We start from the raw sequence: 26243 nt of genomic DNA on the forward strand, positions 1-26243 counted from the left end.
TGAACTCTAAGCATTAATTTTTCATCTCTCCTGTGGTATAAATACAGAATAAGGGTTTTTCCCTTCCTTACCACTGAGAACACTCTTGAAAATCCACCCGGACACTGAAAATCATGTATAAAATGTTGAGACCTAGCATGTGCTATGGGTTAAGCACCTGTTTCCTGTTCCCGTTTCAGTACAATATGCGGAGGAAAGCCAGACACACACCGATACAAAACCAGGACTTACTGTATGACAATTTTTTATTTATCAGTATCAAATTACATAGCAAAGTAATGAATGCAGTGTCAGATCACCTCTTTGAATACTGTAAATAGAAACAAAATCTGCCATATTGCTTAACTATTCAAAGTAAATTAGAAGTTTAAAAATGTGCGTTTCAGAGATTTCGTTTGGCATTTCCTGTCAATATATCCTGCATAAATATTTCTGTACCTCATTTTCACTATGTGTACCTTAGTTAAATATAGCCTCCAGAAAGCTCACATGGAGGAGACAGGCTCAACCTGTTTGTTTTTGTTCATCATCAACTCATGCATTTGCTCTGAAAACAAGGCAAGTACCTGCCTGCTGGTTCACCTGACAGATGAATGTGGCTCTACATAGAGTTGCCAGACCCAAAGCTACTGACATCAGTGCAGGATGATTGAATACATGACATCAGCTTTAGATTGGGTCCTTAAATGACAAAATAGCTATTCACTTTTATGGAAGCTGGGCTGGATCTGAGGGCCAGATCTTGTACACTCAAAATACGTAAGGAAATTCTCAGGATATTTACACTGCTCTTTACACTAGCATGACTCCACTACTACAAAGAACAATTCCTGGTTTATAATTTTAAGTGACAAATAAGGTCAGGTCTGTTGATGTCACATAAGTTGAGTTGGAGTTGGCCACAGCTGGATATAAACTAAATAAGTAGACAGAAGTATTTTGAAGTTGTTAATCAGCAGTGTCATTTACATGGGACTTCCTTACAAACTGTGTAAACGGGATTTTTTTTCTGATGGATGAGAGAATAAGCTTCACTTAGCATTGCTTTCAGAAGTTAAGACTACTGAGAAAAACACCATAGAAATATATATTTTGTTTAGAATACAATGAACAGAAGTACAGAAGCGTTGATGCAGGTAATTGGAAAGGTGAGGAAAGGGAAGGAGGAAAATTTTAGGCAGCAATCCCATGGCAACGTGGGTGTTACTCTTGATCCCTCCAGTTCACCAGTATCAGTGGAAATCAGGCTTCTCTGGGAAGGTGCAACCTGAACGCTTGATAATTACGCTGGCTGCGTAATGTCCAGCCCGGATGCACTCGGTCATTGGTCGGTCATAGACGAGCTGTGAGAGAAAGCCTGTGGAACAAAGCAGGAGAGAAAGAGAAGGCAGAAAATAGTTAGATTAGTTTTTTTGAGTGTATTGGTTTGTCATGGGCAAAGCACTGTAATACTGGCCTAACTGTCTGTGTACAGGTTAGCCTGGCTAGCTTAAATCTAGTATTGTGCTTGAGTGACCTACTGAGTTGGAGTGCTGCTGCTCTTATTTCTAACTGTACTCTCCATTTGGTAGCTTCAAGTATACTGAAGATTATTAAGACTGCTATTGATTAGTGCCCTCAAAATGATTTTACCAGACTTCCTGTGCTCTTCTTTTCCAGAGAGAACCCCTGATTCCTCAAATAACGTTTTAAAAACAAAGATGCAGTTTTCCCTGCTAAAGAGACATCTTCCTGTTCATACTGACTACAGATACAGCCCCACACAAGTGTTATTCTGCAAGCTTTTCTCAAAAATCGAGAAAGGCACATACCAAATAAATGTTATCTATATTCACAGTTACAGATGCTCACAATGAAAAGAAGGTGAGAAATTTTTACCTGATGAGGAAAAAGTAAGATGTCTGTTGCCCTTGATTATGGGAAATTTAACCTAAGACTTCAGAAACAGTGGGTATCTCTTAGCAGGTTCAGATAGCTACACAAACAGCAAACTAAATGGAGACCCAAGCACCTCTCAGAATCTGGGCACTTGGCTAACTGCTTTAGCTAGCAAGGCCCTAGCAGGCATGGCTTAGAAAATGTGAAATCACTGGTAGCTGAGTTTTGAAAACTAGAACACCTCTTTAAGTGAATATAAACAGAGAGTCCTAAAACAGAGATTATTCATAGGTACTTAGAAAGATAATTACAAGTTGCACAAAAAAAAATTCATGGATTGAGTCCCTCATTTCTGAAACATTCTGTCTTGGCTGAAACTATTGTGATTGAAGCATGACAGAACTTATGGCACATGTAAAATATATATTTTTACTTTGGAAGAGGTTTTTAAGATCTGAAAAGTAAACTTTGTATCTTATAATTTTAAAAACTACTCTGTCATTCTAGAGGTAATATTTTATTCCCTTTTATCCCATTTTTAATACGTTTCGGATGTATCTCTCTTTCTCATCCAATCATAGAGAGAGAGTGAGACTTGCCCAGGAAAAGAATTCTAGCAAGTTGAAACATGTTCTTTTTAAAGCTTCCATCCCCCATTTCAAGTTCCTGTATCATGCTCTAAGAGGTCTTGGGCCTCAACAGTACAAATCTAGTCTTGAAACCATGTCTCTCATAAGTACTATGTAGCTCATAGGTACCAATTTCTGACCTATGACAAATTTTGAGTCAAAGATGTTTTGTTTTTCTAGCTTGCTTTCAAATACACTTTCTCTGTGCAGCTTGCTTATTATTGGAAAAATTATGTTTATATTGTGATGCTTTCATTTAACCTGTGCTCCTTTTCCAAATATTTCCCTTTGTGGCACATTAGAACACATCCTTAGAAGATGATGAAAGTATTTCATTCTATGCAATAATGTCTGCTCCTTCAAGATTAAAAATAATATAAACGATGAAAAATAAGGTTGCTTAGTGAAGCGTATTGCTGGTAAGCAAAAGACCCCATTTTCTTAAATTACCAAGATCTATTGTGGTTTCTCAGTCATGACTCATAATGAAAATAATGTACTATATCCTAGTGGATATAGTTTTCTCTAAAGCGCACCTGTGGGAAACGGTTCTTCTTCTTCCCCACATAAGTCTAAACAAAATGGGAGAAGAGTTTGAAACCACTAAATTTAGAAATCAAATACTTTTCATTGGAATAGGGAGGCCATAGAAAGTAGGTGTTTCAGTTGGCAACCAGGTGAAAACTTCTATGTTCCTGACATCAACACTTCCAGAGAACTACATATTAGCTGGGGTTTCACAGGTACTGATTGACACTAGATGGGAAAATATGGCTGCTTCACCAACAAGAGCCAAGTCCATAAGGACAAGTGGAGAACACAGGAATTTTCAGTATACAAAGATGAGAATCTGAACCATGAAGAAATTCTGCTGTGAGTGCTATCACTGATGGCGGTCAGGGGATGACAGACCACACAACTGTGACAGGACGGTCCAGCTGTAATAGTTGGGTAGCAGTTGAGAAATTCAAACAGCATGCCTGGCAGAAATCAGATCATTTCTGAATAATGAGATGAAAATGGTCTGCTCTCCATTAAATTAACATGCATTCTTAGGAAAAACTTGGATTCATGGAGAATGTCAATCATTAAATTTAAACTGCCTGGGAGGCAGGAGCTTGCCAGTGTGCTTCTGGGTGGTTAAAACTTGAGAGCAAGTTATAACCGTATATAAAATGAGTCTGTTAAGAAAGTCCATTTCTGACTCAGTAAATATCAAAGATTCACTGGGCAGGCCTCCAAAGGCAAACATGAGGCTAGGTTTTGTGCAGAGCAGGAATTGAGACAGGGGTTTATACAAAAAAGAAAAACTGTCCTCTACGTTTATGATCAAGTCATCAAACAAATATGAAGATGAGAAAATCCAAGGAGCAAAGGACAATAAAACATGGATTATTTTTCAATACCAACTAGACTGAGACTCTTATCACCTCCTGGGCTCACTGTGGTTTCAAGCTAGTGTGTATTTTTTGTCTTCATTGATGCTACTTCTTATTTATTCGACCTAAGTGAAAACAGAATCAGGTGAAAAAAACATCCTGTTCTAATTGGGAATAGAAATGAGACAACTCTGCGATTTCAGAGTGGTGGAGAAATGACATTAAATACAGCTGTCATATATGAGACAGTTAGAAACTGCAGTGGGGAGTTTGCCCTCAAACCCTTCTCTTGTCTGTTCAGTTTCTCTTGAAAGGTATGTGTTTCATAGATGAAACAGAAATAGCAGTATCTGACACAATGTTGCATCGAATGACAATACAAACACACACATCACAAACACAGAACTACATTACACAGGAAGCCTAGGCAGTTGGCAAAGCAGATCCCAAGGGAACACCTGGAAGCATCATTTTGTTTGAGCAGAGAAACAAAGAGCTCTATCAGGTTGGCTGCCTTAGCTGCAGAATGCTCTTTTTTTTTTTTTTTTTTTTTTTTTTTTAGTTAATGCAGTGAAAACCAACATGGTCAGACTGCAATTCAGAGCTTGCCTCCTCCAGTGTATAAGGTACTGAGATGCAAACCCCATGAGTCATTCTCTCAAGGCACAGATTCAGATCTTTGAGTTCCAGCTGAAGACGTTACTGCCCCATCTGTTTTTCACCATCTTTCTTCGTTGCTTGTATAACCTGCTACTCTGACAAAATGAGCCAGATCAGTTTAAACAGTAAGCTGTTGAACAGTAGACCTTTGCTAACCCAGTTTATTTGCTCCCGTACCACGGAGCAGGGCAGCAGAGGGAAGATGATCAGCAGTTGAAGGATGTAATCTCTTTAAGGTGCCATGACTGGAAATGCAAGAAGATAAGTTTCTGAACACAGCTTCAGACTTACTTTACACTGCTCCTACCATTTCACAAAAGGGCAGGATTGAACTCTGATCCTGTCTCATGGGCCTGGGATCACAGAACTAGATCATCCCAGCATATACTAAAGTAGCTCAGCAACTATCTGAACTTCTGCCATGGCCTGAACTTGTTCCTGGCTATCACTGGAATGGACTGAGGGAAGTAGTACTATATTTTGGCTACACAAGACAATCTCACTTTAAGTATTGTGTACCACCTTCTTCACTCTAGAACACAAAAGCAAGAAAAAAACTCAAGGCTTTCCCATTTGTCTGCCTCCTGCCCTGACATCCATAGTGTTTCTTGTTCGTGGAGTAAAAGAAATGACAGTTGCAGGATGTCTAGTAGGTCACCTTGCTCTAATTAGCCATCTTGGCCAGCTTTCAGACTGGGACACCTTTGTCCCTCACAGGCATGGACAGCCAAGTATCTTGTACCTTGTCATGATAAGAACTTACGTGGAACTGTGCCCAGTCCATCCCACTTATTCAGCATTTTCCTAGAAAGCAAAGACAACTTTGCTTCAAAAGCTGCTTTAAACCATAGAGTGGTACAAAATGTATTTGCATTCTCAGGTGACAGAAGTGATTCTAACACACCAATAGCTATTTTTTGGCCCATAGTTATTTATTTTCTGCTCAGTAGAGAAAAGCATCTCTGAAATCACTTTGCTCTGAAAAGAGTGGCTGAAATAATGGAGAGTTAATCTGTGTTATTTCCAGCTTCCTTACTACATATGGTCAAAGACAATGGCTATAATTGTTAGGTCTGCAAACAGAATGAGGGATGGAAAAGTCAAGTTCCTTTTGTCCTTTTTGTGCTCATCACCAAAGGGACAGTTCTGTCAGCCAAGTGCCAGAAGTGGTGCTTGAGCCTCAAAATCTAGGCCCAAACCAAGCTCTTTGGGGATGTCAAAATAAGTCTGAAAACACACAGCAAGACAGTCCACTGAATGACACAAAAGGTATCATCTTTACTTTTTTACTTCTAAGGGCACCCAAAAATCACTAAAGGAGAACTAAGTTCATTTTCTTGTGGCCAGCAAAATAGACAATTCAGAGGCAATTTCCCTGGAATCAGTGATGTCTTTGAAAGTTTGTTTCCAGATTATAACAGGTAATTCTGAATGAACGTCTAATGCTAGTGCAGTTGGATAGGAATGTGGGAGTCCAATGGTGGAGATTTTAAAACAGTTCTGGTCTGCTTCAGTAATGGTTTAACAACACTTTAAAACAGCTAATATTGAAGCCAAATGTTTAATTTCAAATTGTACACTTGACAATTAATTTTAATGACTGTTAATTACTAATGCTGGCTGGAAATCTGTTTATAGCCTTCGACACCCAGCTCCCCCACTACTCGTCTTTCTGCAGTTTCTCTCACACTTCCAACCTTTATAAGATGCCCAAAGCAAAATGAATGTGTTTGTTTTGGTTTTTTTGTGTGTGCTTGTTTGTTTTTTAAAAGCAAGAGAGAAAAGCAGGAAAAAATCCCAAATAAATGCATTAATTATAAACAATTAGAACCTGACCCTGAGTCAGAGCCCCTCAAAAACTTTTTGCTGAGTGATGCTCCCGGACAATCCTCCTCTTACAGCTGAACCCTGAAGTACCTAATATAATGCAGCAAAAATTGTCCCAGCCACAGAAAGGATCATGAACAGTTGAGGTGCCTCCTCTTTTTTTTTTGTATTTAAGGTTTCTACAGCTTAATTGATGAACTGCCTTTTTAAAAATGGTGTTATTCCACCATGGGGGACAGTTGCAAGCACCTTTTCACACTCTCGTTTGCATACAGCATTTATCACAGTTGCTCGAAGGCTGATCTATTTTTATGTGATCCCACTAGCTTTCCAGGCCAGCAGTGTGGGAAGATGCAGGTTTCAAGAAACATCACCCTAGCAATTCAAAGCCTTGTAGCTGATACGACTGAGGCTTTATTGGATGTCTTTAAGCGCTGTTGGAGCGAGTTAATGTTGGGGTAGCTGGAGTTTGGTCAGTTGTAATCAGGTGGTTAGCAATGCTGGTGCCAACATCCAACCAGCCAACCTAGATTTTGTAAATGATGTTGGCATCAGATGATTCTGCAATATAGTCACTGAATGACCATACGTCAACATGCTGAGGTTTATCCTTTTTTAATTTTGTGGCAGATGGTGGATATTACAGCCAAGAATTGTGGTAAGCCAGAGGCCCTGCCCACTGCTATCAAACCAAATGTTGGCTATTCTAAATGGAAACGTTTTTGATTAAGGGTGGGTTTTGGCTTCTCATTTCATGTATTTTGGCCCTATGGTCTGACACATTAGGCTTACAATATGTAAGACAAATAACATTTAAGTTTCTTCAAATACACTATACTTTTTTTCAACCTTCACACACCTTGCCTCTTTCAAAATATAGTGTAAGAATTATTCAACACATGCACATGTATGTTATTAACTACAAATGTGTATGTGTACAAACAAGTGTCTTTCCCTCTCTTTTAAAATGAAATGGCTCTCTGCTTCTACAGAACTGCAATGTCAGGCTAATTGCAAGTCAGAGAAAAAAGGTTACCAACCCTTTCAGAAAAGCAGTCATTTAAGATGTATATCTAACAAGTGGCAACCTTGAAATCTTACTTTCATTGAAAAGAACATTAGAAAAACCTTCCTGACTATACCACTGGAGGAAAGTTTTAATAAAAACTAATGAAACTACAAAAATCTCAAGTGGTTAACTGATTTTAGGGGCTAAATTTCTGGCAATTCTAATTATCCTCTTGTGGCTTCACTTAGTGTTTCACAAACATGACAGATGACAATGAAAAGCTACAGTTAAATTCATCCTCCCTGACACCAAGCTAAGCACTAGCTTCTCCCTCTCCAAGTAAAATCAATACCATGTTTGAGTAAACACGTTTACAGCTTTATTAGGATGTCTCACTTGTTCTGTAACAGCTACTTGAAGCTGTGGTAACAAATCGACTCAGCTCAGTTAAACCTAGAGAGCTGAGTAAGAGGCTCATCGATATGGTTGTTACAAAAATAAACTGCAGGAGATCAGAAAGCTGGAACAAACAGCCTGGTAAATGTCAATATTTTTACTTCTAGAGCATGACAAAACTATGAGATCACAAATAAAATGTTTCAGAAGTCTATATTTACTTTACTTATAAAATGGTCCTGTGCTACATGAATTTCACTATGTACAATCCTCTTACACAAACTTCTTATTTTCTAATCATCAGCATGAATATTAAACCAGCGTGTTTTCAAGAAAAGCACTTAGTATTGGCATTGCTGTCCCTATATCTCTTGTTTTCTTTATGTTTATGGGCACATTTTTAATGCACTGAATTTCTGTAAGGATCACTTAGATGGGTGTTTGTCTTCCTTAGTCTAAGGTTATACAGTCATTTATGGACACATGCAAATAATACAACTTTGCATTTACTAGACAACTATGAATAAGTGAAATGAGTGTTTTCAGTTTAACAGTCTTTTCCTGGAATGGAGTGAAGGTGTTGAATACATAAAGCGAAAAAGAGTTCAGACTCTAATGCTTTAAACAATCACATGTGGAAAGTGTTACTGAAAGTTTCCTGCAAAAATGTGACAATAAAAAAAAAAAAGAAAAAAACCTCCACTTCATCCCTGTTATTCCATTAGCATTCAGTTACTCAAGGCTGAATAATTTTATTGCATTGCATGTCTTATTACCTCTGTTTGGACAGCTCACTGCAGCTCATAGAATGAAGTGTCACTGCACTTCCCAAGGCCTCTCTATAGATGCTTGGGCCCATCAGAGACTCTCTCTAAGGAAAATCAGGAGTCTTGTTTCATTGATGCCTTTGTGTGAGTAGAAACAGTGGTTGTAACTCTACAGTGTAAGGCTGTGCAATGGATCGAGAAAGTTTAGATCCCGATTTGAAGCCTAGCGGGATTGATGGGACTTTTCCCATTGCTGGCCTATGCCTTGAGTGAATACTGCCCACCCTTTGAGGGGGAACAGCTGAAAGCTGGAGGGGAGGCTTACGTGTTTTGTACTGTGACACCCTCCACATTAATCATCCTCAGTGGACTCAACTTATAATCTGTTGCACAGCACTCCTATTAAACTCCTCTAAGGATCTTATTGTTCAAGAAAAAGAATAATTTCAGTCTACAATATGCTCCAAGAAAGATGTGATGGAGGAAACCAGTAACAAAGTTGCAACTTTTGATTGTTTAGTCCTATTTTTAATTTTTAAGCTGACATGATGAATTTTGGGAAATTTCCTTTTGGATCAGAATCTGGTGGCTTTGGGCTTGTCTCCAACAGCCAGGATCAGGAGAAAGCACTTGATTAAAGAAAAATAACCTGCCGAGTTTACAAGGAATGTTCAAGGCACTGTATATGCCAAACCAAATAGAGGTATTTTAATTGGACGCACCCTCTCCATCTGAAAAAACCCTTACTTTCTAGTCTGATATTTCTTTGTTTTTCCTAAAAACATATCCTAGAAAGTTTCCTTAAAGTGTTTTTCAAAAGCTAAACTTCACCTTAGCCTTTTTTGACACAGCAGAATGAAATAAGTTTCCTTTAATTAGTAGATGAGGAAATTTTCTGAGCCTCAGATGTGTTGTATTGACATTAAATGGTGCAGATAGCTACATATACTGTTTGGGATAAGAGGAAGAGTATTTAACTTATTTAATGTAGAAATAATGACATTCTAAGCATAAGAAAATGGAATACTATACTATCCTCTATTCAGTTTTTAACAGAAGGCTACATGAATGTAACCTCATAGTACAGATTCACATACACAAAAGCTAGGAGATTTGAAGTTGGGTTTGCAGGGCAACCATCTCTCAGTAAGGTTCTATTTGCAAGAATACATCCATCAATCAAGCCAGCAGCATGCAAAGAGAATCAAAAAGCAGACCCAATGCAGTGTGAATACCGTAGTTACACAGCCTATGCATTTCTTGACTTTTGTGGGCTGAAACAGCCTACCCTAGCGTTATATTCATAATGCTTCTATTTTAATACAGTGGCATTTAATATATTTTGCCTCTTTAAATATGTTACAGTCCTAGATTGATACTAATCTTTTACTGATCACCAATAACAGTAAAGTCCCTTTACGAAGACCTCAGTGTCAAATGAACCTACAAGCTCTTCTCCTGCCACCGCTTTCAACTGGGACCATGCTTTTTTCTTTTATTTCTTTTTTTTTGCAACCTTGCCATCTTCCCACTGTAAGTATGAGCCTATTTCAGTGTGGGGGAAGAGAACAAATTATGGGAGATGTTACCATCCTATTATACAATGGAGGCAGCTGCAAATGCATGAGGATCCTGGTAGCTAACACCACAGCCTGAGAAGTACCTTTATGGTCACTGTGTCCGTCTCCATAGCACCACAGCAAGTCATACCACAAGTGAAAAACATATTTCAGTGTACTTTTGTATTTTGTTGTGTGTTGCTGCATCTCCTGCAAATATAGCATCAGCTTAATCTGACACATTGTTTCTTACGGGGCTATATCCTGCCCTGCTTCCCAGGGGAATGTTCTTGATGATCCAATCTGACTAGTGCCTCTGTCTCTACTCAGAACACATTAAAATAACACAAAAATATTACCAACAGTCTGTGAGCAAGGTAATAATAACGCATTAAAGTAATTTCTAACCTACCACATGAACATTTTTTAAAATCATTACATGATTTTCTAACACATGACACATTCACATAAAATGAAATGTTATGAGGATAGGGATAGTAGGCCTGACAAAGTATTTTAAATGGTGATTATCTGCTTTGAGGCATTAAGTCAATTTGTAATTGTCCCATAGCTATTAACAGCAAAAATTGGAACTTTATAATTGGTTTTGAAAATCTATTTTTAACACCGTATGTTTGTTTTTTTAAAAGGTACACAATGTATTTGGCATTTATTTCTCAGAAAGCCTGTCCAGAATGTCACTGAATTTATGGTGAGGTAAATTAGGCTTTTAAAAACCCAATTTTGCAAAATATTAATCCTCTTGCTGTGTACTGAGGCTCCCTTAACACTGACAGTGTTACTGACAGGAAAAGAGAGACAGTGGCTTGAAGGATCCGGTCCTGCTTCAGTCTAATTAGAAACTTCTGAAGGTTTTTAAATTCATACACTGCTCCATTTAAATTGATGATTTAAATTGATTGATTTAAATGACAGCAAGTGTACTAATGTTTTGCCTTACACCAACTCTACTATGTACTTTTCTGGATTGCCTTTAAATTGTACAGGTGAAACGTGAATTACCGTATTGAAATTACTACATTTTGATAAAACCCCCCCACATGTAATAAATTTAAGATGAGCAGTTAGAAACCAAGAGAAGGGGAGCAACTAAAACAAAACAATTAAACTAGATCGTATGACAATTAAGTCATATTTCGGCAACAGAGAAAAGTCTATTTTTTCCAAAGAAATAATTTTTAATGGAAAAAGAAGCTGGTAAATGGAATTGGTAAAAAGTAAAGAAGGGAATTAAATGGAAAGCAGGAATATTCTATATTTTTTCCTGAGTGGTATCTATTTTTATGTTTTTGTTTAAATAGCTGCAATTCAAACTGTGGCAAATTCCTAAACTGTACCAGTACTAATGTTGAAATTACTAGCAACTGGCTACACTACTGATCAGAACAATGATGTACCTCTAGCTGAAACTGAGAAAACAACTTGGGACATACGTTCTCGTAATCTTCTAGTTCGCAAAAGGTCAGTCACAGAGATAACATGACAACACAATAGCGTAGGTTTAAATGTGATGTTGTACCTGAGAGAGTTAGGAATGCCATCAGAACACCTGGGCTGTAAGTCACTAACATCTTGACAAGTTATCCTGTAGCAAGCAAAGATTGATGCCCTATCTGCAATTCAGCTATTATACTCATGTATACTGTTTATAAAACAAGAGTATTAAAGATGGGCAAAACCGGCCGTCAGTCTAAATGCTGATGACACTAAGAAGGTATTTTTATTTCAAAGCTTCATATCTCATCAACCATGATCTCAGAAACAACAGGATTGCTCAGAGGCAATTAGCCACCCATGTTGTATAAATGAAGACTAAGAGAGTGCTGGTTTATGTTAGAACATTTATCTTTACTTCAAAGAAAAGATGGAACAATTCAGAGCCGTATCCCATTGTCTCTTTGCTTGTAAAGTTAGATTTTGTACCAAAAATCAGCAAGTTACATGCACATACATATTTAATTGATATCACAAAAAAAATACCCCTCACTCCCAGCTAACAAATAAAATTGCATCTCAGAGCTCTGGTGTTAACAGAAGGCAGTACCTTCACAGCAGTGATGTTTTATCCACTGTACTACCCTCTATCAAATGTGATTAAAAAATGATAATAACTTCCCAAGATGTCTTAAAAAGTATAAAAGCCTTATACAAACTAAAGGCCACTGTAAGTGGATTAAGTAGCTTCTGATATCACACTCTTCCTGTTCAGTAAAGACGTGTTCCTAGTTCCTAGTTCTATTTTAACAAATCTAGAATGTTTTAGGGTTGGCAAGTACTGGAGGGAGAGCAGCTCTTACAACAGATTGATACAGAGATGAAAATATAACTATTTTTCTCTGCAATGTTTTTAGTGAAAACATTCTTTCACAATCTTGGAGACCCCTATAAATCTATTAAGGAACTTTCCTCTGACAAACCATTCAAATCGTGTGTCTCTGCTGAAGGTACACTCAGATCTTTTGGGCGTGTTTAGCACTCCTGGTACAGCTGTATAGCAACTGTTTGTAAGAACTTAACTTCATTTCCCACATGTGCATTAGGCCTCCATCCACACAATTATTTTACATGAAATACATATGAGACTTAGACAAAGTCATGAGTACACTCCATCTCAGTCTTATATCAGGTTTATTGTGAGAAGATCTATAGGCTTAATCTTTCAAACCATTTGGCTTCTACTCTTTAGCCACCAACACTGCCCCTCTGAAGTTGACAGGCTGCATTTTCAGAGAAGGAAATGGCACCTGAGAAGCTAATTCCTATAGTATTACAACTCATAGGACCATAGCAGAATTTAGGTTGGAAGAGACCTCTGGAGCTCCTTACTCCAGACCCTGACTTAAAGTAGGGCCAACTCAGATCATGTTAGATGATTTTTTAAAAAATTATTTTAAAGATTCTTGCATTCCTTCTGTGAATGACAGAATCTGCAGAACAACAGTATGAGAATTATTATATTGGATTCAATCCTGTTTCCATTTTCATTAATAGCATACTTGTTTAAATACACCAGCTTCAGTCAAGGTACTCCAAAATTGCACTAATGTGTCCAGAAAACAGATCTGGACTGTTTTTTAAAAAAGGTTTCTGAATCAAACTTTTAATAGTGGAGGAGCAATGATGAGCAAATATGCTGTGCATTATAGGTTGTTTGCAAGCCTACGTATATATTTTATGTGCCGTGTCTTTACAAACATACATATATGTATATGTATAATATATTCAAAGAAAGTTTCATGTTAAGGGTAACATTTTAAAATTTCAATAATGTACAAGTATACCAAATATTACTTAGCTCTGAAATAAAAGCTGAATGTTATTCTATAGGAAAAAAAATTGCATTTATCTCATTAAAACAGGCTGACATTTGAAAAATGTGATGATCTTTAGGCAAACGCTTAGGAGCCCAAGGTCTTCATCTAATTTGCAGAGGCATTTAGATTAAGATGGAAAAAAACAGTGTTTAGAATTAACCTCTATATTAAAGATTAAGAAATGGTTTTATTCGGCCAGTTTGGCAACAGAAACAGAAGGAGGGGAGTATCTCCACTAAGACCTATGGTCTCTTGAGAAAAGGATGCCATGAGGCACACTCATGTAAGGACATATGTAAGAGGTGACAATTCCTCTTTTGTTGCTCTCCCTCTCTTCCATCACAGTGGTTCTCTTTTAGATGACACAGTAGCTGGCCTTCTCATAAGATTCACACTAGGTTTCATGAGAGAGAGAGAAAGAGAACTGCCTATTCTGTAAGCATGAGCACCAACAAAATTCTGAATGTCGCTTTCAAACTACTGCTAGCAGCTTTATGAGATTCCTTGGTACATGAAAGCTGCCAACACAGTTTTAAAATTGACAGGTGGTTTGGGCGGCTGACCTCAGCTTTGATACTGACACAGGCAAGTTGCTATCAGCTCGTATTTGGCACCGTACAATGCTTGACAAAGAGCTCCTTCTTTCTCAGGATTTCTTTTCCTTAAGAATGGTATAACATCTTTATAGCATGGTGATAAGAAATACACACTTGCCATGATCATTCTGTCACTACTTCTTCATGCTACTTTAAAATGATTTGTGGTTACATTTTATACTTTAGTACTTTTCATGAAGTATATGACTAGATCATGGCAGATTACTAAGTCAATATATTTATATTGACAAAACCAGAAGAAACATTGATTTTACACCTTCTCCTTTTCATTTGCTATGGATTCTTTACCCAGTTCCACTGAGTAGACAGATTCTAAAGGAGAGATTTTGCAGGCAACAACAGCAGTAACTATCAGAAAACATGCTTATTGGTCTTATTAGTTACGGTGGCAATGACAAAGGGAAGTCCAAAGAGAAGGCAGACCTAACTCCGACTGAAGAGAGCAGGACAGCATAAAAGAAAGCATCAAGTGGTAATGCTGTCCATATTGCAGTCTATATATTGCCATTAAATATGCTTTGATTATAATTATTGCAAAGGTTCAAGCTGGGGTAGATTAGTAATATGTAAATGCTAATTTAACAAGTAATACAATGTTCCCCAAACTCTATAAATGAAGGCTGTAATTCCATTAAGAGGACTCTCGTGACATAAGCCATGTCAGCAAAGCCCAAGAGATTTGTCAATGTCATCAGAACCTGGAGGTGGAATTGCATCTTTAATTTATGGGTATTCCAGGGATTTATAACTGAAAGTCTGTGGTACCCCTGGAATCCACAAGAGGTGCTAAGATGCTACAGAGTAAATAAATATTGCTTAAACTTCTAAAAGGTAGCAGTGTTAATGGAAAGCAATAAAGGAAGAACTCTGTTAATATTGTTTAGAGAAGTGTTTTCTAGCATAAAGAGACCTGCAGCAATTTAAAAACCCAGTTTCTCATTCATACATTGCACCAGTCTGAGCGGCAGATGACTTGATGCCTGCAGTAAGAGGCAAAGAGTTCAGAAATGTTCCTGATGCCAACTTGATAAAAACACATTTCAACTGAAGAATGCAGTTTATTTCTTATTACTAGCTGAACGAGTGAGCTAGCTCTCCTTGGAGGCCAACAGCATGTTCAGAAAAGCTGAACTCATGCATCAACTCATAGAGTTACAAGTACCCAGAAACTTTATGTCTTTAAATTTTTTAATGACTTTAATGTTTCAAGACCTTCAGTAGTTAAACAGGTTCTAGAAAAAAACCCAAACCAACAACACAACAAACTTCTTATTTTCCACTTTCACATGGAGAAATACAGGAGGAGTGATTTGCCAAGTTGGCATACTTATCAAGAAGGAATTTCCTCTACAATCTGCGAATTATACCTTTGGAATAGAGTGCCTCTGCGAAAGACCTTTCAAAATACAAGAGTCTAACAAATTTGACCTCCTAATGTAAAATAAATCCTGCTTGATGGGGTTAGTTTTCGTTATATCCCACATTCCCCTCTCAGACAAGACATTAGCTCCAAGAAAACCACTCTTCAGTCATGTTAATATACCAGTCCCAGAGAAGTACAGGAAATTTTGCCATGGGACTCTTGTTCTCTGCTGTCTGAATAAAGGAACTACATTTCCAGTAGAGTATATTATAACACTGAGTGCATTTTTGAATTAAAGAATGAACTTTGAAATATTTTACTACAAGGACACTAAAATAAAAATATTAGCTGTACTGTTGCCTAGGTAGTAACAACTTGATAAAAACCTCAATCGAAGAAAGACGCTAGAAAATCACTGAATAGAATATAACTTTCCCATTACAAAAATTCTGTCAGGAAAATAAAATTGCATCTGTCTCAATGCTAGACTCAACAGAAGACACATATGTTGAGTAGTATTAGCAACATTACTCCATAGGGCTTTCTTGTAGAGAGACAAGAAAGAACTTTTCCTGTTGCAAATATGCACTTTGAAAACACGTGAAAAGTGTGATATAGATAAACTACAGACATTTCCCCTAAATGAAACACAGACCAAATCAAAGCCTATCCAGTCCAGTACCCTATTTCTTACATATGGGAAGGAAAATGAAATACTCCATGAAGGAGACCACAGTATGCAAGACTAGAATCAGCTGTGTATCTAGACTGTTACGACTCCCAAATCTCCCATCTGGACTAAACTCAGGAAAATCTGTTCTGTGAAGAGAATAAACGACCAATTTATTATTTATGGAGTGACACAGGAGATGCATTTTGCTGATGCCTCAGCGCTATTTGTGGGGGAGCTGAGGAAAAGAATATATGTCTATAAACAGTGATCCATAAGCTTTGTTAAGATATAACTCCAAACAGACTGAAGCTTGCTATATCCAGACATGTTCTCTCAGCAGAACTTAGAACAACAAAGGTGAGCTGATCTTTTAGATGACCTATTTTCTTTCCAAACGAGTTGAGCATTTTCCACATAATTTTTTCCCTTGGAGAAAGGAATCTCACAACTGACCTAAGACCAGCCCGACAGGATGTATCTGAACTCCATACATTGCTGGTTGAGGGTAACAGTTTGGAATGGAGTCTGATGTGGCTTTATCAGCCTTTCCATTCAGGACTAGGGAAGTGACTGTCCCTCTGTACTTGGCACTGGTGAAGCCGCACCTTGAATCCTGTGTTTGGTTTTGGGCCCCTCACTACCAGAAGGACATTGAGGTGCTGGAGCAAGTCCAGAGAAGGGCAATGAAGCTGATGAAGGATCTGGAGAACAAGATTTTTGAGGAGCATCTGAGGGAACTGGGATTGTTTAGCCTGGAGAAAAGAAGGCTGAGGGGAGACCTCATCACTCTCTACAAGTACCTGAAAGAAGTTTATAGCAAGGTGGGGGTCAGTCTCTTGTCCCAAGTAACAAGTGATAGGATGAGAGGAAATGGCCTCAAGTTGTAGCAGGGAAGGTTTAGATTGGGTATTAGGAAAAATTTCTTCACTTAAAAGTTGTTATGCACTGGATCAGGCTGCCCAGGGAAGTGGTTGAGTCACCATCCCTGGAGTTATTTAAGACATGTAGGTATGGTGCCTTAGGGACATGGCTTAGTGGTGGACTTGGCAGCGCTGGGTTAATGGTTGGACTTGATGATCTTAAAGGTATCTCACAGTCTGAATGATTCTATGAATCTATGCTTTGAATAATTAGAAAAGTCAATGTTTTAGCCCTTCTCCATAAAAACAGCAGATATGGCACTACCAAGGAAAAGGATATAATTTAAAGAGGAAGGGTTATGAGAGACCTGTCAATTCTTAAACCTGGAATATTTAGTTGCAATAGTCTTCCTGCAGCTAAACTAGGAAAGAATAAAAGTAAGATTACTAAAAAAAAAAAAAAAGTCCTGATTTCATAATCTGAAGAACAGAAGAACTGAATACAATGTGAGATAGACATGTCAGACATATGAAAAGCTGCTTGCTGCTGAGGCAAAGCTTGGTTTGTGCCTACCATACTGCTCACCTGGGCCCTACCCAGTATTTTTATTTTCTGAATCTAAAAACAAAATGAGTAAGATCTTATGGTTTGTTTTTTGTTTTACAACAAGAAAAGCAGGTCACTGGCACAGCTGATACACTGAGCACAGGTATACAAAGCCAAGCGCTTGAGGAATATCTTATTTATGTTATAGTCACTGTTACTTACTGGTTCAAATTTAGTCTTGCTTGTGATTTAAGAACAATAGAGAGTGACAAGTGTGTACTAAAAGGTGTATGAACAATATGACCTAACATGTTTCGCTCTATTTCTGTCCTTTTTGATTCACGAGAGCATCAAAGCAATGAGTAATAACACTATTTTATTCAGCCTGCTTTAAGCATATACTGAGAATTTATCATTGTTTAAGTGATGTATTGAGTTAGGATGGAATTACCTGCTTAAGATTAAGTTCATGTTGAATACTTTTCTTAAGTAAGACACAATTCAAAGCTTTAATTTGGCAACAGAGTTCTTGTTATTGCCTTTACAGTGACAAGTCTGAGCTCTGCAATTCTATTTATAAAATCTCTTTCGTAATATTTCCAGTAAATTAGTGACTAATAGAGGTCCTTACAGCTACTACATACTGGATATTAGAACATTCAAGATGCAATAGAGATTCACATAACTACATATATGAAGGTTACAATGAGTGACAGAACTTTTGAATTAGATTTGTTATTTTGGTTTATATTGAATAATTTTTTAAAACAGGCATAGACATAACATCCTCTTTTTTCCTTAGAGCTTGTGCCAAAAAAAATAGTAAGTTTGCAAATGGATATTAAGCAATGCCAGATATTTTCTGGATTTGTTTTAACAAATTAACCCTTTGTGTTCTTTTCTGAAGTCCAAATAGTTGTATTGGAAGCAGATGTTCTACCAAAATTGACATGATCAGAAGACATTATGCTCAGTTATTAACATACTGTTTAATATTCACTACAACCTGTTTTAAAGAACAACAGTGTGTTAACATTTAGGCCAGGAGGGATTTCTGTACAATATATAGTACTTGATGCAGCTTGTTTATGCAACAGTCTGACAGATACAATTAATCTCATGAATACTACCAGAGTACAGCATAATGGCATATTATTTTTAAAGTAATAGAACACACTTTCCTTTTGAAAAGCAGGACTTAATTAAATCATATAACTTCAGGATGCAGAAAAAAGTGCTAAAAGAATGCAGCTCATTCTGAAGGACAGTTGAATGAAAAAATTCTAGATTTTATACAGAGAGAATAATAGGAAAATCCCCAAACAAGAGATGGAAGGAAGAAATACCTCCAACAAATGCATCTCCAGCTCCATTGGTATCCACAATTTCACTCTGATCAGTCACCAACACAGGGAAAGTAGTCACTTCGTTTTCTGTAGTGGAAGGGGAAAATAAAACATGAGTTACTTTCAGATATGACTTTGAAAAGCACAACAAAAAATGAAAATCAAAATAATTCAAAACTGGAGCTCTGATATTTAACATGGTAATTTGGATAAAAATAGATTTGCTTTAGAATCCTGTTTGCATTTGATGCATAGGGATATGTGAACACATTTGATCAAGCTATATGTTGTGGACATTTTCATTAATTACTTCCTGCTTAATTTCTTATTTTTATCTCCTAATATTAAGGGCAATAGCAAAAAAGTAAATCAGGAGCACACAGAATACTTAGGCATATAGACAAGGCTAAGAAAAATCCATCTTGCCAACACCAGTACTTCCTATTAGTTGCAGTAAGGTGATGTAGCCTCCTGAATGGCCAGTCTAAGCTTCCAAAAGTTCAAGAGAAATTGCTGCATTATAAAAAACAAAATGCACATGAACTAATAAACAAAGCTGTGAAATAAAAAGCAGGAACTATTTTAAATCAAAGTGCTCTCAAATTACATTCTTTTAAAAGAAAAACACATATATGCAAGAAGCCTTGCAACTTGCCATTTGACTATATTTGGTTTCAAGATGACTTCACCCTCTCCTTAGTAGTACTTTTTAGAAAAAATATTTCCTTCTCTGCAGCTCCCTGCCCTCTACTGGCACTCGTTAAACCTATTGCAATAGATGGATACTCGGCATCTTCACCTCCAATTCACTACCACGCCACAGTTCAACATAATTACAGCATAACTTCATAGAGTTCTAGGGTTATAAATTTAATATATGTCACTAATTAATCAGCTATGGTTTTCCAGGTGGTAATGTCATAATGACGTGATAAAAATATAATTACCACCTTGTCACAATACCTTGTTCAAGTGTAAATTACCCCTGTAACAGAGCCAATGGAACTTCTGCCTCTGGTAGTCAGTATGCATTAAACTGTCTCAGAGCAAACAGATTGTCATTTGGCAGACAGCAGGAATTAAAAAAGGGGAGGGGGAAGAAAAGCCTGTCAACCAGTGAAAATGAAAACCACCAAAGCTGTTTTATTTTTTGGTAAAAATAGAAATAAAATGGGAAATAGATCTTCCAGTAGCTGAAGGCTGGAGATCAGTAGTTTCTTCACTGTCCAGCAACAGAGCGGATCATAAAAATCGCTCTCACATGACATAGACAGAAGCAAACAAGGAAACCTAGTTTGGGAGGCACATAAAGAATTCACAGACTCAAATCAGGCAAATCTGTGTATGCTGCAGAGGTAGCAGAAGGATCCTGGTTTCTGTGAAATGCAGTGTATCAGCTCTACTGCTCTTCACCATCTGCTACTAAGTGAACCAGGCAGATATAATGATGCTGCCTCCAGAGGGAACTGTTGGCTGGCCCACCAGGAGGGGGGGGCGGGACAGGAGCATTAGCAACAACCATCCATGAGAGGCAAAGGAAAAAGGGGAATGAAAAACATAAGATGAATATTCCAATTAAAGAACAGGTTTCAGTCAGTTCTCAGTGCATCCTACTCTCTATCCTGTTAAGAAAGCTATTTAGAAAAGTGCTTCAATGCTGTGTTCTGCTCTTAAGATAGTCTTAGAGAGCAGTATTTTTTTAGTAATCTTAACAGGATTAATTTGAATTGGAAATCATGAAAGAGAGGTCTTACATTAAACTCTGCCAGACAAGCAGAGTGTATTCATCCATTTCATAAGAAGGTATGTAAGATTTATTCTAGGTAATGCTAAAACAATGAACAAAGCTATAACTCTGTTGAAGACACACTGCAATAAACTAACCTACTTCCCTCCCAAGTGTGCATGGCCACACACATGTTCTACGTTAAATACACAGTAGACACTTGCATATGCATACAAATGCATGTGTTTGGGCACAGAGAGTGATTTATATTTCAAATGCTGTAAATGAGGCTTGGCATCAAATAAGACCCTATTCAAGCAAATTAACACAAACAAAAGTTCTCACCATCATCTTTCTCCTTTCTTTCACTGTCCTGATTCCTTCACTCAGCTCCCTCTAGTACTCGCAGGTGAGTATTGCACTTATTCTATTGAGGTCTTACTCTTATTAATTTTAAATAGATGTAATTGTAAGTAACCAAATTAGTCTAAAACCCCAAACATCAAGGAAATCAGCTGTACAAGAACAATCTTTTTTTCTGATCACAGTTTTCCATCTCTACCTAGACGACACATTCTGTCTCTACAACTTTATGTATTTTTAAGAGGACCAATTATCTTATATTTTGAAGTACTGAAGTTTCAGAAGCAGGTAGCATGGCTTTGGAACACATACTACTTTAGAAAGAGATTACCACCTGCACACATCCAATAGGCAAATTATCTTTCTTAAACCTTAGAAAAACCTTTGCCAGCATAATAGAGTCTACAAAACTATAGTTAACAATAATACATATTGAAAGATACAAACAAAATTATACCAAAGTCTTTCTCTCTCCTTCCTTCCTTCCTTCCTTCCTTCCTTCCTTCCTTCCTTCCTTCCTTCCTTCCTTCCTTCCTTCCTTCCTTCCTTCCTTCCTTCCTTCCTTCCTTCCTTCCCTCCTTCCTTCCCTCCTTCCTTCCCTCCTTCCTTCCCTCCTTCCTTCCCTCCTTCCTTCCCTCCTTCCTTCCCTCCTTCCTTCCCTCCTTCCTTCCCTTTTTCTTTCTTTCTTTCTTTCTTTCTTTTTCTTTCTTTCTTTCTTTCTTTCTTTCTTTCTTTCTTTCTTTCTTTCTTTCTTTCTTTCTTTCTTTCTTTCTTTCTTTCTTTCTTTCTTTCTTTCTTTCTTTCTTTCTTTCTTTCTTTCTTTCTTTCTTTCTTTCTTTCTTTCTTTCTTTCTTTCTTTCTTTCTTTCTTTCTTTCTTTCTTTCTTTCTTTCTTTCTTTCTTTCTTTCTTTCTTTCTTTCTTTCTTTCTTTCTTTCTTTCTTTCTTTCTTTCTTTCTTTCTTTCTTTCTTTCTTTCTTTCTTTCTTTCTTTCTTTCTTTCTTCAGTTAGAATTAAAGTTGCCATTAATTTACCTTGCTATGTCTGTGTGATAGCATAAAAATATCTAGCAACTCTCACTGATTTGTGTTTTTCTAACAGTTAGGCACAACAAGGTGAATTAAGATGAAGCAGAAGTCTCTATTCTGAATATTCTTGCTTTTGTGACTTTAATGTTGATTTAAATTCATTTTTGTGTGTGATGTATTATGATATAAAACTCCCAAATCCATCATAGTGAACACAGAGACACACTTGGCTAAGTGCACTCGTCATCAGTGGCCTTGCTTTTCAAAGTCAGTTCTGATTTCATTTATCATTTTGAGAGCTTATGAAATAAAGAATAATTACATAAGCGTTTTGAAGTCCAAGTGCTGCTCCTCTGGGCACAAAATCCAGTGTTCTATTTTTAAGCAACAAATATCTTCTATGGTAAACACCCTGGCATACAACACACTCCACTTGGATACCATTTCCTGGAAGCCCAGAACTATGAGTGTAACAAGGTGTCTATAATAGGGAAGTTTTAGTAATAAGCATTAATGACATGCAAAATGTTGGGACTTTGATTCAGCTATCTCAATGATTTTATACAGGTGAGGAACTACAGTGTTTTGGAATTATACAAAACTAATAACAATCAAACATGAATGTGGAGATTTCATAGGTTGAAGACAATATTCACAGTTAAATCAGAAGGAATCAGCCCACTGGTAAATTTAGTTATTGTTAATTGTTTGCATTATGTACATAAAGATGTATTTTCCTCAGGCAAAAACATGTCCTAGCATATCTTAAGATATTCTTGTAGTTAAAACAGTCTGGAGAGAAAACAATTGGAGAGCAATATTAACTGAAAAATCAGCACTCCTTCCCTTCTAATACGTTTAAGCTCCCGAATGAACACAAGCCTATTTCATAATGTTAGTTTCAACAGTCAAACTCTGATGATAGCTGCAGTCCTACAGGTCTGTCTTTAAACCAAATTAGAATCACAGACTACAAGTCTACTCTTAGTACAGTAATAAACACCAGCAAGCAATCATTACATCCAATTAGGCTGAGTACTTTCCTTAACTGGGTCATTTACCAGTCTCTCTTGCTCTTCAAAGTAGATTAAATGTGTAAACTTACATTTAATTACCTGTAACAGAACTCTTATAGGCAATATGTTGGAGTGTCCTTAATTTTGTATTCAAATAAAAGGAAGAAGGGAAGCCTAAAATATACACAAAAATGTCCAGCTATTTCCTCAAATAAGCTTTTGATCCATGGGCTGGTACTGGTCGTACAGATGCTTACAAGATGGAGACACTTTCATGTTTCTTTTGTGAGATTTAACTTGTAAAAAAAGGAACAACTGTGAAACAGAATTCTGTCCCATCTCCTCCCCCTCTCCATCCTCTCTAATTTTCTTTAGATCAGGGGCCAAAACCAGATAAAAATTAAGGAGGGGAAAAAAAAAAGAAAGGAAGAACTTAACAGAACATAGAAACCTGAACTCAAAACCTATAAATGTCTCTGGGCAGCTCTAAGGTAAGAAGTAGTAAGAAAAGTATTTGAAACCAGCTCATGACAGTCAGGATGATTCTGAGCTCTCACCTCTCTCCAGAAGATAAAACCCAGAATCCTATAGGCTCAAAATCTCTGTACCTTTTTTAGCACATTAATACATCTTTAAAAATTATTATTATAACAACACTCTCTCCTGTTTCGTTTTTTTCTACAATCAAAATGCTGTTGTTGCTGTACTTGATGTAAAGAGACCACACTTGATAAAGTAAATCAAAGAGATACTGGAATTCTCCCACCATATCAGCTCAGCACTCCCCAAAGTTACAAGGCAAGATGAAACAGGGCTCTGTTCACTGAACCCTTGGTAGGAAAATCCTCAAGCCTTTCAGTGATGATGTATTTCAAACCTGGCAATGCTGATTCAATCTGTCATTTCAAAGCAAACAGAATGAGACCCTGGATTTTCAGGCCAGGACTTTCAGATAGCTGTACTGGATGAACACTCCAGGCCCCCTGGCACTTTTTGTGTGCATGTTAAGTTTGCCTTGTTTTGCATGCTGACATCTTCTCTCTCCTCCCTCTTGTTCTGTGCATTGTTTGGCCTGGTGCTGCAGCAAGGTAGGGCTTGTCAGAAAAATAAGGGATTTATTTGTGCAAGTCAATGGAGTTAAATAGTATAACAAACAAGATACAAGTCAGCCACATGCTTTAGGATCTTTCTAATCTAGACTTTTAATAATACACAACAAATGAAGCTGTATTCCAAAGAATTCAACATGTAGGCAAGAAAACTTTATAAATAGTAATGCAGAAAAATTAAGCCTTTATTGCTATAATAAATAATGTTACCCTAAAGAAGTTATAGAGCAGTCATTCATAATGCATTTATATGTCTATGGTATGATACAATTAATAAAAATATTAATTTATTTCCATAATGACAGAACCAAGTAGTGCAATCAGGCTAAAATCCTCTCTGCAGCTTGCTAAGCACAATAAGTCCATATAGCTGTGCTGCCCAGGATGCAAAGCACTGTCCTTCAGAGGCAGCTAGTTTATTGTCAGTAGAAATAGAGAAGGAATATGATGCCAAAGTCTTTGTATCATCTGTTGCCCTACTCATGGTCCTGTAGGGGAAATGACAGTGTGCAGACCCCATCTTCCCTCTTTGCCAGGAGGTGAAGTCAATAAAAAAATGTTCAATGAGATTTATCTTATCTTTATAGCTCCCCTCAGACATACACATCCCATTATCTAGTTGAGAATATTTTTATTCAGAAGTCAAAGCATCTCACTAAAGGGTGATTCACAGGATTAGAGTTAATAGGGGAAAGAAGGTTCCTCCAGAGGAACTTGCACACTCATACATATCAACCGTAAGCAATAATGTAAAATTAAACACTATTATTGCACTCACTGTCTAGCCTCTGAACCCATGTCTGCTCCTGTCCTGTTAATTCAACACTAGTCCCTTGAAATAACTTTTGATTTATACCAGAATGAGCTCACAATCAGAACTCTATCTAGCTAAAATTCTTAAAAATGTAACAGCATCAACTAATGACTCAATGAGTGGCTTCTATAGGCCCAAATGTCACTTTTTACTTTACAGGTGTGACAGCCACTTAAACATCAATATTTTTTACATCATCATGCCAGTGCTGTGAGTTGAAGCTTTATTTCTCATATTAAAAAATTATTTGTTTGCACAAGTAAACAAAAAAACCCCAATGACTGTGTAAAAGATAGGGAAGCAAGAGGTCAACAGAAAATACTAGTTTTGTTTCAGTTTGGTGGTAAGATTAAAATTTATATATATATATGCGCATACATATATGGAAAAACTGCCCTAAAGAATAAGCTGCTGAATTTTTCTGGCATGTGTCACAATGTTTAAGGTTTAGAATGGCAATGAACTCTGTTGAAAAAGCCTTTCCGAGCACACAAGAGTATTGCCATTTGCCCGCTAGGCACAGATTTCAGAGGGAGCTGAAACTGTGCCCACTGAACTGCCAGAAAACGAACTCCTCTAACTCAGCATGGCTGCTGAAGACATAAGGTAGTGTTCAGAGCTAAATTCTTTTCCTATGACCTCTTTCTGGACCAGGAAAGAGGTTGAGGACCCAGAAAAGGCAAAGGGTGGGAAGTCATAGGCACCAAAATTAAGCTTCTGCAGATGTTTCTTTGATACAACACAATGACTGTCTTGGAATGACAATGAAGAGCTCAGATCAAAATCAGTCCTGAAGACAGAAGAGATTGGTTACTATAAATGAAATCCATGAATTGTATGATCCTAGTCTCTCTTGAGAGCATGCTTTAGTGCAGGGAACCTAGCCACAGCAGTGCAAGTACAGGGTGACACAAAAGCAGATCTTGGATATTAACAAATATAAGTATCTCTTCCTACACTGTATATCCTATATTAGTTCGGACACTGTACATCTTATTTGATCCTTACATGTAAAAAACCAATCCAAGCCCCTGCCCCCCCCCCAATTATTACTTTTGGAGCTGTATGTGGGAATGGGGAATACAAACAAATCCATTTCTCTCTGTAAATATGTAGCTTAAGAACTGAAAACACACATAAAATTTGACAGTTGGAACGTCAATGTCTAATGTAAAGAATGCATCACACATGTATGTCCAAGTTACACCAACACATACGTTCTAGCTCACACCTGCTCTTTAACCTTCTGAAACTTGGCCATGGGACTCCGCAGATGAAGCATCTTTCAGCTCAGGACTGTGCACTTCACTTACTGTTTGCAGGGACTCCCATGCTAGCAGGAAT

General features: G+C 37.3%; 1 protein-coding gene across 1 annotated transcript in view; it reads right to left on the reverse strand.

Moving 5' to 3' along the window:
- Window positions 1-1232: 1232 nt before the first annotated feature.
- ADK (adenosine kinase) overlaps window positions 1233-26243 on the reverse strand; it is a 269180-nt gene continuing 244169 nt past the window's right edge. Inside the window, exons 9-10 of the mRNA XM_010000749.1 lie at window positions 18846-18932; window positions 1233-1357 (exon numbers count right to left, since the gene is read on the reverse strand). Coding sequence (XP_009999051.1) covers window positions 1233-1357; window positions 18846-18932 — 212 coding nt within the window. The remainder of the gene's footprint in view (window positions 1358-18845; window positions 18933-26243) is intronic.

This window comes from Chaetura pelagica, unplaced genomic scaffold (assembly GCF_000747805.2).
Source record: "Chaetura pelagica isolate M959 unplaced genomic scaffold, ChaPel_1.0 scaffold166, whole genome shotgun sequence".
In the NCBI taxonomy this organism is placed as follows: domain Eukaryota; kingdom Metazoa; phylum Chordata; class Aves; order Apodiformes; family Apodidae; genus Chaetura; species Chaetura pelagica.